General features: G+C 50.3%; 1 protein-coding gene across 1 annotated transcript in view; it reads right to left on the bottom strand.

Annotated features, from left to right (window-relative positions):
- LOC127748924 (voltage-dependent calcium channel subunit alpha-2/delta-3-like) overlaps nt 1–11,757 on the bottom strand; it is a 63,079-nt gene that overhangs the window by 9,256 nt on the left and 42,066 nt on the right. Inside the window, exon 3 of the mRNA XM_052264640.1 lies at nt 11,654–11,735. Coding sequence (XP_052120600.1) covers nt 11,654–11,735 — 82 coding nt within the window. The remainder of the gene's footprint in view (nt 1–11,653; nt 11,736–11,757) is intronic.

The following is an 11,757-nucleotide window of genomic DNA, read 5'->3' as shown; positions in this document are numbered from 1 at the left end:
AATTGGATGAGTGAAAAAAGCACACACACAAAAAAACGGGGGATGAAGTGAGGCTGTGGCCACGCGCTGGACCGCAGAGCTGCGTGTTCGAGAAGCGTCTGTACGCTTTAAAACTTATCTCGTTTGGCGGACGCCCCGAAACTTGCCCCCTTTCTCCCCAACCCCTCCCTCCTCTCCCCTTTTGACACCCATCCCTTTTTCTCTTCGACTCCGACACTATTGTCTCTCTCGCACGCCCTGGGTTGGTCCGCCACCACACCACACCGCCTCCCCCTCCATCTCTCATCGCTTTCACAGCCTTCAAAACCATACCCGCATGACTTACGCGGGAACAAGTCAGCCTTGTCTACAAAAGTAAGGCCCCTTTCTAGGCGTCTGATGGATAGATGAATGTCGACTGAATGCATGCGTGGATGAAAAAATGGATGGTTTCGGAAAAGGTTAACAGTAATAATGCAATAATGTAATAATTGTAGCTGTGCACCCCCTTAGAAGGGAGAGAAGAAATTGGTTTATTGTGCCAGATAAATTAATCCATTCCATGGAGGATTGAGAGAGTGCTGTAGAATTTTCGGAGGCTTTTTGAAAGTTTCGAACCGAAACTAATATTTGCCTATACGCGTCAACACAATACTCACATATCATCTACTCGCGACGGGGAATACCTAGTGGATCCCTCGAAAGAAAATTACACTCAAATAAGTCCCCGCTATTTTAAGATCAAGAACAACTACGAGGGTTTTCAATGGAAGACGGATAAATAAATGCGCTGACCGCTTAGATAGATAGCTGGATAGATAGATAGATAGATAGATAGATAGATAGATAGAGCACACGAGTAAATGAAATTCCAGCCGGTGTGCGTGCGCTGTTACGTGGCACATCGGTAACGCGGATACAAAAGGTTTCAGAGGGGTGTGGCAGGGAAAAAGGGGGGGGGGGCACAAATCTAAAGAGAACCGGTTCCATTTGAGCACCGCGGTCAGCATATAGCGGTCCCTATACACACTTCTATGGTGGTGGTTCGCAAACTTCGCTGAAAGGCCGCAATGTTTTATACACACATTTTTTGAGCCGGGAGAGGTAGGGGAGTGGGAAGGGAGGGAAGGGGAGATTTTTGTGGGCAACTTCAACAAGGTTCTGAAACGGCGGCTGGCCAAACCAAAACAAGTCGGGAGGTATTAACACCCCCCGCCTAAAACAAAAACAAAAAACAAAACAAAAAAAGAACACATCTATGACAATCCGCACCTATCCGTCGCACATAACCTGGTGTCACGTGTTTTTGCCAACTTGTCTGTTTTTTGGAACCCTTCTTCCCTCCCCCTTCCACCGTGCAACCAGCCACCCCCGGCGGTATAACCTCTACATGTCCCTTATCGAAAAGCGAATCGAACACACATGAGCGTTGGCATGTCGGGTCAGTTTTCTTTCTACTTCGTTTTTCTTTCTTCCCCTTCTTCGCCCCTCTCTCTCTCTCTCTCTCTCTCTCTCTCTCTCTCTCTCTCTCTCTCCCTCCCTCCCTCTCTCACGCGCACACACACACAGACAGAGTTTTTCACGTGCCAGACTGTCTGCCCACATATCCTGGGGCACCACCTGGTGAGACAGTTTGGTGGTTGGTGGCGGTTGTAACTGAGGTGAAGAATGAAAACGCTGTCAACAGTTTTACTACTACACTACACACGGATTACACTATAAAACAGCCCAGACAACTTTAAAGCCGGACACATATCAAACATATTTGCTGTTTAGCTGGATCGTCCCCACACTCGGTGGTCCAGCGTCATGGAGATGCTGCGCGATGCTGCGTCGATCCTGGTGACTCGGCCCGGGTCGGGGCCTGACTCCAAGACGTACTGGGTACAAGTACAACTCAATACTTCATGGAGTCTGACCCCGCCCCGGCCGTGCGCGGCGGCGCTGCCGCTGCTGTCCTGAAATTGTGGAAAAGCATCCAAAGGTCTCGAAAATGGTAATGTACTCTTATGAATGTGTGTATAACTATAAGTACTGTCCACTGTGAAAAGTATCGTCGTAAATTTACAAAAAAATTGTAAACTCGATTTACAATTTAAGTTGTAAACTTACGACAGCCCATTTTTTACTCGCCAAGAGATTTGAAGTCGTTACATACTGCATGTATTTTTACGATTACAAATTGTAATTTTACAACTTGCGTCAAGGAAAATTTTCCTGTAAACCTATACCTACTTTTTTTCACAGTGTAGCATAATACTAAATAGCAGACTATCGCGAATATCCGTTCAGATCACCTTGCACCCGCTTGCACCGGACCAGGTAGGACCGAGGGACGCGCGAGTCTGAGTAAGACCCCGGTCCTGGCCTACGATCTACCTTTCAAATTTTCGCCTTATTTTTTATTTTTAGAACTCAAAAAATTTGACAGTTTAAAATGTCGTCAAATTTTGAGCATGGACGACGGTACCGAGAGTTTATTACAGCTGACACGCGGTTGGTGTCCTGTTTGTTGTTGTTGTTGCACCGCTGCCAGGCCCCGGCCGGGGCTCTCGATAAACCCCAAACTCACTCCCTCCCGCCCGCCCGCGCCCGGCGGCGCCCCCCGGGGGCGGTCGGTGTGAGCCGAGGCGTGAGCGGCCCTGCCCTGCCCGCCCTGCCAGGGTTGCCCAGTGACCCACATTTACCGTGAAAATTTCCTTTCCTTGGCTACAAAACGACGTGGCAACAGCGCAGCGGCGTGGCGGCGGCTGCCGGGCCGGGCCGGGGGGTCGGCTGGCGTTTATAAACCGGGGTGGGTGCCTGCTGCGGTATATGCCGGGCAAACGCCTGTGTGCGTGCGCGCGCGCGCGCGCGGGTGTGTGTGTGTGTGCGTGTGTGAGTGTGCGCACGTGTGCAGCGCGACTCGACACGACCCGGGGGATTACACAAGTGACTTGCACGTCCAGCCCCGCCCGGCCGCCGCTCAGTCAGTCAGGGGATCTACGGAATGATGTCTGGTCCTCTCTTTACACACACACACACACACAATCCTTTGAATTAAACAAAACAAATATAGGAGTTCTTCAAATAAGGTTTCGTTTTTTCCTCAAAAAAAAAGAAACAGACATTGTTTTTGACGTGGAGGGGGGAGAGAGAGAGAGAGAGAGAGAGAGAGAGAGAGAGAGGGAGAGAGAGAGAAAGGGAGAGAGAAAGAGGGAGGGAGGGAAGGAGGGGGCGTCTTGGTCCTCCTGAGCATTGCGTGTGCGTTTCTGTCCATAGGTATAATGCCTCGCTTACGCTTACAAGGTTCTCATGGTGTGTGTGTTTTATTTTGCAGAGTCCGGAACTGGGCGTTGAAGCTGGGCGTCACGTTATGGGCCTATGGCAAGGAGACTACGAAGATGAACGAGATCCAGCGGGTAAGTTAAGCAGCAGATCACTAAATGCTGTCGTAAATTCCTACAATTCTTTGGCCTGGCAGTTTTCATCAAAAGCCGGTCTACGGTTTGTCGCCTCAGAAGAGGCATTTTCCGCGTCATGAAATTGCGGAAATTGAGGAAAATCTCAGGATTTTAAAATGGTGTCAAGGAAATCAGGAAAATGTTAGGAACTTGGGGGAAAAGTTTGAGAAAATTCGCGTCAGGTGCTGCGCGCAAGAGCTAGAGCTAGCCTCGCGGTAGCGCGCCCTCTGAGCGCAGGCCCTGTGTCGCTTGTGCCTCTGGGTACTGTTGCTTGAATGTCAGGAAAACACCGTAAAACAGGCTAATATCACGTTAAGTCCCAGGGGGTCCATTAATCCCGTGCTTTGTGACCATACGTATGGTCACGTGGGACTCAACGTGATATGGACCATACGGGGTAATGTGGACCACCCTCTTATTCCTATGTCCCGCTTCTGCTTGACTTGCGCAACCAGTGAGCTGTCGCCCAGCATTGTCAGGAACAAAACTAAGTGGTAGTATGAGTCGAGCAGAAGCGGAATATAGAAAAAAGTGGGTGGTCCACTTCACCCCGTATGGTCCATATTAGCCTGTTTTACGGCATGTCTTTTTTCTTGTCAGGAAGAGGTCAGGAAATTTAAAAATGGGAATTTTGCAGCAACTCCGAAAAGTTCTCCATTTTCTTTCTTGTATAGGTGGCGTCGAACCTTTCTCCTCTTCCTTCCCCGGGCCCGGCTCGAGCCACACGCATTTCCCGGAGCGCCCAGTTTGTAGGCGACCGCGTGCTTTGGCGAGCTCTGCCACTCACTCGGCTGCCTAACCTGGGACGGTCAGGCGCGCCGGACCTTGGCGATCAGCAGCGCTTTGGCAGCGCTCGGTCGCCGGGGCAGGACCGAGGAGGGGAAATGAGTTGTGATGGGTAAATGTGGGTCATCGAATCGAGGAAGGAATTAGACGTGTGTGTGTGGTTGTGTGCGTGTGCTCGGAGGGCGTGAGGGGTGGGTTTGGTGGGAAGGGTCTAATCTCCGGTGTCTCTTTCTAAAGGGATCGCCGGGCCCCACTGGAGCCCTGGTGGAGCCCCATCCCCTCTGCACTCGGCTGCCCTGCTTTTGTTTTGTCCATCCTCCTGATAACCATCAACCTCCCGCGAGCTATCCTCAAGTTTCTCTGCACTGGGGAGGAAAAATAGACCGTCTTTTCCCCGTAATTCAATCCAGGGCCTTTTTTTTCCTATTTTGTATTTTTTGCTTTTTAAAAGATTTTTAGCTTTGAAAAGGCGCGTAATCACACTAAGCTTGTTTACCTTCCAATAGCACCCTATTAATAAAAAGGGAGTGAGAGGCGGAATTTCCTGTTTTTTCTTTCCCGTTCTTCCCTCTCGAGGGAGGCGGCGCGGCGCACGCCGAGAGAGCAGAAACTCATAAAGCGGAGTCTGGCGGGGCGGCGGCAGGGCGTAGTCTGGCACTGCACGTTGGGTGGCCTCTGATCATCATCTTTGGAATGTCGGCCATAGTCGGCTGGGTCCGCTTTTCATTACTAATCGTTATAATCTGGTTATAAATAGCCTTTTACGTGTTTTTTTTTCCTCCCTGTGTATTTCGTGCAGAGTGGTGCGGAGCTGTGTGAAGCGCGATACAGTAGAGTGGTGGGCGGCCGACTGGTGACTGTGCGTGTTTGTTTGTGGGTCATTCCACGGGCCAAGCCCTGGAAGCATCGACCAACCTCACTTCCATTTCGCATGAATGTTTTAGCAGATGATACCTTGACACACCTTTCCTTTAAATTAATATGTACAAGTAACATTATCTAGACTTAACTTTATATAAAAAAAGCCATCGGAGTGGAAAAAAAAATGAAACGAGGACAAACTTTTAAAAATCACGTTAGTCTCAAATTTGTAACATCTGCTTTCATGATCCGGTACTGTACTGGGGAAAAGGTTACATAAGTGTGTCCCTGCAAGCACACTGATTAAACAGTCGAATTTTACCCCTAAATAATTTCTGCGCTAATTTGAACACTTTTTTTCATTTTTTTTTTATTTTTTTTGTTCGAAATCAGGAATTGTTTGGTGCACAAATTGGTTTCAAACGAAAGGAAGGTATAGGCTTAACTTAGCACAAACGTTTACACAAAAACACACGAATGTAAGTTGTTGAGTGTGACCTTGAGCAGTGACACTGAATAGGTGGTCACGCGATTTACGATTTTACATTACCCGCCTTCCCATATCGCAGCTTAAGCGAATATGGCAGGAGTTGGGGGAGCTCAGGGAGGGGGGGGGGACTCTCTCGCGTCGATAGTGAAGGCGCAAACGCACCGTCCGTTCGTCCGTCCATTTTCGCGCCTGTCAGAAGAGTAATGATGGTCTGTGGTCTGCCGCGACTCGCTGGCTGCGAGGAGTTTTATATATATATATACCGAAACTCCACGGTTTTCAAACATTCTGGTGAAAATCCCCCGAGCGAGCGAGGAGAGAAGATTGGGTAAGCGCAGCAGCTGCTCGCGCGGGCGATAATGCAGTGCATGTGTTTCGCTATATGTGTGTGAGGGCGGGACGGCACGGCCGGGACGCATGGCAAGTGGGAGGGAGCCGGGGCCCACTGGAGCCTGCCTGCTGGAACCCTGCTGCCTGCTGGAAATCACTGCCTCAAAACTCTGGAAAAAGATATGTGTCGCGTTGCATTTACTTGAAAACTAATACTCTGAAAAAATAAGTGTGCGCTTACTTTCTGCCATACCCCCAATCACAAAGCAATTTATTGAAAGAAAGGAAGCTGCTGAAAATCTCTGCAACCTGCCTAAACCAATGTTGTAGAACAATGGAGGAACCTGCCTATAATACAACAACCCCGCTGTGGGAACCACGCTGGAGATTCGCTGGGAGCCCCGCTGGAGCTCCACTGGAGCAGCTTATTCCGGCGGATTGGCGAGAGATTCTGCGGAGACGTGTTCTGTATGCCAATAAAATACTGAAGGGGAGGGGGAGCTCGGATAGGGGAAGTGGGAGGAGAGGGGGCGGGAGGAAGGGGCGCAGATAGCACGCCGCGTTCGTTAGCCGGGCTGCGAGCCGATTTGACGTAGTGATGTGTTCTCATTGAGTTTGCTATAAAAGTATCGCCAGGCGTGGCGTAGGGTGGGACGCGCGGGGGGAAAGAGAGAGAGAGAGAGAGAGAGAGAGAGAGAGAGAGAGAGAGAGAGAGAGGCAAGGCGTTTGTCCTTGATCCGTCCCGCGCCGCACAATAACCGCCGGAGCACGATCGCATAACACACTTTGCGTCCCCCAACCGCCACCTCCATCCCCCACGACCTTTACAACGACGCGCACCGGGTACCGTTAAGCAAGCCATTTAGCACCCTCTCTCCCTCCCTCTCTCATGCTCTCTATCTCCCTTTTCTCACATCTCCCCTCCCCCACCCCCTCTCCCTCTCCCTCTCTCTCCCTCTCCCTCTCCCTCTCTCTCCCTCTCTCTCCCTCTCCCTTTCCTCCACCCCCCACCTATTGCCGAAAAAACTTCACGCGCCTGACGCGTCGCAACTTTGTCGTCACGCTCCTGTTCTCCAGCTCCTCCTCATCCACGTCGTCCCCCTTTGTTCATGCTGCCCACCACCATACCACGGGGCGGTGTGGGCGCTGACGCGGCACAAATTTATTCCAGTGTTGGCCCGAGCGCAAAATACGAAAACCGATTGTGTGAATGGGAATTTGGAGACGTACAGTGTTAGAGAAGCTCCCTCTATACATCTACGCAAAAAAAAGAAAAGAAATGGGAACGAAGAAAGCAAAATTTTTCCAGGTCATGAGCCATACTCCCCATGACTGCTTGACTGCTGCTCACGTAGCGGGGGTATCCCCACGATACAGTCCATCCAATCGGTTCGTGATCCACTGCCCATGAGCGGGGCGATGGCCGGGGTGTGTCTGAGCGCCTGCGGCCGCGCGGCTAGGCAGGCCCGCCACACGCCGGCGGTCTGCGGGACTGCCTACAGCACAGGCGACCGCCTAATATGACGCTCCAAATCCACCCCCCCACCCCCCGGTTATTGAAAATTTGCAATATGTTATAGAATACACTGATAAACTAAGTGTTCAATTGCTCAACACTTGTGTGGTGTTGTGGTCTAGCAGAAAGACGATTAGTTACAAACCTGGCCGCGGGGGGCACGCGCAGCGCCACCAGAGGCCAGGTAGTGAGTCTGAGTCGCTAGTCAGTTATTTCGGCAGCGGTCCAGTACCGAGTAGTGGTCTGCACCTCCCTCTCAGAAGCAGAGTTAACACCAAGTTAAAAGTTATCATTTATCCCCAACATGGCCCGCCCACGGACACAACAACTTGTAAGTGTAAAACTGTAAGTTGAATACTTGCAAGTGTGCAACTGCGGAGTTGAACACCTGCAAGTATTTAACTTGCAGTTGCACACAAGTGTTGAGCAGTTGAAAACTTAGTTTATCAGTGTAGCCGGTTGTGCTTTTCTTTAAATCTTCACAACACCGTATAATCCTCAGGGCGAAGAGGAAGAAAACAACTCCTGGATTTACAGAGTAACGGAAAAAAAGAGGAGAGACTGAACGCCACTCTGGGCGCACTTCTGAGAGATATACCAACAAATTTTCAACTGTGCCGCATCGTTAACATTTTTATTGTGCTAATTCTGTTTAGATCTCAATGACTGCTCGAGACGCGAAGGGATAAGGGATCTCTCCGCGATTTAGGCCCGTAGGCATACGACCTCGACCGAAGGCAGTAGCAGGGCGCCCAGCAGGCTGTGCGAGTCCGATAAAATTTATTTTCGGTGAATTAATGAAAAAATATACTTTTATAGCTGGAAAAAAGATTTTATCCAGGGTCACGCTGGAAACAATTACCGCAAACCCACCCAGACCTGCTGACTACTGGACAATCACCTTCTCGTTGGCAGCGCCCTTTTGTTGAGGAGGGGGCGAGGGGAAAAAAACGAGCAACCGCACACCGCACGGGCTTATATCTCTTCCCAACCCCCCGAGCACCCCCCCCCCTCTCTCTCTCTCTCTCTCTCTCTCTCTCTCTCTCTCTCTCTCTCTCTCTCTCTCTCTCTCTCTTTCCCCCCGCGCGTCCCACCCTACGCCACGCCTGGCGATACTTTTATAGCAAACTCAATGGGAACACATCACTACGTCAAATCGGCTCGCAGCCCGGCTAACGAACGCGGCGTGCTATCTGCGCCCCTTCCTCCCGCCCCCTCTCCTCCCACTTCCCCTATCCGAGCTCCCCCTCCCCTTCAGTATTTTATTGGCATACAGAACACGTCTCCGCAGAATCTCTCGCCAATCCGCCGGAATAAGCTGCTCCAGTGGAGCTCCAGCGGGGCTCCCAGCGAATCTCCAGCGTGGTTCCCACAGCGGGGTTGTTGTATTATAGGCAGGTTCCTCCATTGTTCTACAACATTGGTTTAGGCAGGTTGCAGAGATTTTCAGCAGCTTCCTTTCTTTCAATAAATTGCTTTGTGATTGGGTATGGCAGAAAGTAAGCGCACACTTATTTTTTCATAGTATTAGTTTTCAAGTAAATGCAACGCGACACATATCTTTTTCCAGAGTTTTGAGGCAGTGATTTCCAGCAGGCAGCAGGGTTCCAGCAGGCAGGCTCCAGTGGGCCCCGGCTCCCTCCCACTTGCCATGCGTCCCGGCCGTGCCGTCCCGCCCTCACACACATATAGCGAAACACATGCACTGCATTATCGCCCGCGCGAGCAGCTGCTGCGCTTACCCAATCTTCTCTCCTCGCTCGCTCGGGGGATTTTCACCAGAATGTTTGAAAACCGTGGAGTTTCGGTATATATATATATAAAACTCCTCGCAGCCAGCGAGTCGCGGCAGACCACAGACCATCATTACTCTTCTGACAGGCGCGAAAATGGACGGACGAACGGACGGTGCGTTTGCGCCTTCACTATCGACGCGAGAGAGTCCCCCCCCCCTCCCTGAGCTCCCCCAACTCCTGCCATATTCGCTTAAGCTGCGATATGGGAAGGCGGGTAATGTAAAATCGTAAATCGCGTGACCACCTATTCAGTGTCACTGCTCAAGGTCACACTCAACAACTTACATTCGTGTGTTTTTGTGTAAACGTTTGTGCTAAGTTAAGCCTATACCTTCCTTTCGTTTGAAACCAATTTGTGCACCAAACAATTCCTGATTTCGAACAAAAAAAATAAAAAAAAAATGAAAAAAAGTGTTCAAATTAGCGCAGAAATTATTTAGGGGTAAAATTCGACTGTTTAATCAGTGTGCTTGCAGGGACACACTTATGTAACCTTTTCCCCAGTACAGTACCGGATCATGAAAGCAGATGTTACAAATTTGAGACTAACGTGATTTTTAAAAGTTTGTCCTCGTTTCATTTTTTTTTCCACTCCGATGGCTTTTTTTATATAAAGTTAAGTCTAGATAATGTTACTTGTACATATTAATTTAAAGGAAAGGTGTGTCAAGGTATCATCTGCTAAAACATTCATGCGAAATGGAAGTGAGGTTGGTCGATGCTTCCAGGGCTTGGCCCGTGGAATGACCCACAAACAAACACGCACAGTCACCAGTCGGCCGCCCACCACTCTACTGTATCGCGCTTCACACAGCTCCGCACCACTCTGCACGAAATACACAGGGAGGAAAAAAAAACACGTAAAAGGCTATTTATAACCAGATTATAACGATTAGTAATGAAAAGCGGACCCAGCCGACTATGGCCGACATTCCAAAGATGATGATCAGAGGCCACCCAACGTGCAGTGCCAGACTACGCCCTGCCGCCGCCCCGCCAGACTCCGCTTTATGAGTTTCTGCTCTCTCGGCGTGCGCCGCGCCGCCTCCCTCGAGAGGGAAGAACGGGAAAGAAAAAACAGGAAATTCCGCCTCTCACTCCCTTTTTATTAATAGGGTGCTATTGGAAGGTAAACAAGCTTAGTGTGATTACGCGCCTTTTCAAAGCTAAAAATCTTTTAAAAAGCAAAAAATACAAAATAGGAAAAAAAAGGCCCTGGATTGAATTACGGGGAAAAGACGGTCTATTTTTCCTCCCCAGTGCAGAGAAACTTGAGGATAGCTCGCGGGAGGTTGATGGTTATCAGGAGGATGGACAAAACAAAAGCGGGGCAGCCGAGTGCAGAGGGGATGGGGCTCCACCAGGGCTCCAGTGGGGCCCGGCGATCCCTTTAGAAAGAGACACCGGAGATTAGACCCTTCCCACCAAACCCACCCCTCACGCCCTCCGAGCACACGCACACAACCACACACACACGTCTAATTCCTTCCTCGATTCGATGACCCACATTTACCCATCACAACTCATTTCCCCTCCTCGGTCCTGCCCCGGCGACCGAGCGCTGCCAAAGCGCTGCTGATCGCCAAGGTCCGGCGCGCCTGACCGTCCCAGGTTAGGCAGCCGAGTGAGTGGCAGAGCTCGCCAAAGCACGCGGTCGCCTACAAACTGGGCGCTCCGGGAAATGCGTGTGGCTCGAGCCGGGCCCGGGGAAGGAAGAGGAGAAAGGTTCGACGCCACCTATACAAGAAAGAAAATGGAGAACTTTTCGGAGTTGCTGCAAAATTCCCATTTTTAAATTTCCTGACCTCTTCCTGACAAGAAAAAAGACATGCCGTAAAACAGGCTAATATGGACCATACGGGGTGAAGTGGACCACCCACTTTTTTCTATATTCCGCTTCTGCTCGACTCGTACTACCACTTAGTTTTGTTCCTGACAATGCTGGGCGACAGCTCACTGGTTGCGCAAGTCAAGCAGAAGCGGGACATTGGAATAAGAGGGTGGTCCACATTACCCCGTATGGTCCATATCACGTTGAGTCCCACGTGACCATACGTATGGTCACAAAGCACGGGATTAATGGACCCCCTGGGACTTAACGTGATATTAGCCTGTTTTACGGTGTTTTCCTGACATTCAAGCAACAGTACCCAGAGGCACAAGCGACACAGGTCTGCGCTCAGAGGGCGCGCTACCGCGAGGCTAGCTCTAGCTCTTGCGCGCAGCACCTGACGCGAATTTTCTCAAACTTTTCCCCCAAGTTCCTAACATTTTCCTGATTTCCTTGACACCATTTTAAAATCCTGAGATTTTCCTCAATTTCCGCAATTTCATGACGCGGAAAATGCCTCTTCTGGGGCGACAAACCGTAGACCGGCTTTTGATGAAAACTGCCAGGCCAAAGAATTGTAGGAATTTACGACAGCATTTAGTGATCTGCTGCTTAACTTACCCGCTGGATCTCGTTCATCTTCGTAGTCTCCTTGCCATAGGCCCATAACGTGACGCCCAGCTTCAACGCCCAGTTCCGGACTCTGCAAAATAAAACACACACAC

The sequence above is a fragment of the Frankliniella occidentalis genome, unplaced genomic scaffold (assembly GCF_000697945.3).
Source record: "Frankliniella occidentalis isolate FOCC.00 unplaced genomic scaffold, Focc_3.1 Scaffold20, whole genome shotgun sequence".
NCBI classification, from domain to species: Eukaryota; Metazoa; Arthropoda; class Insecta; order Thysanoptera; family Thripidae; genus Frankliniella; species Frankliniella occidentalis.
Note: the sequence above shows the minus strand (reverse complement) of the source record. Positions and strands in the feature narration are given on the sequence as shown.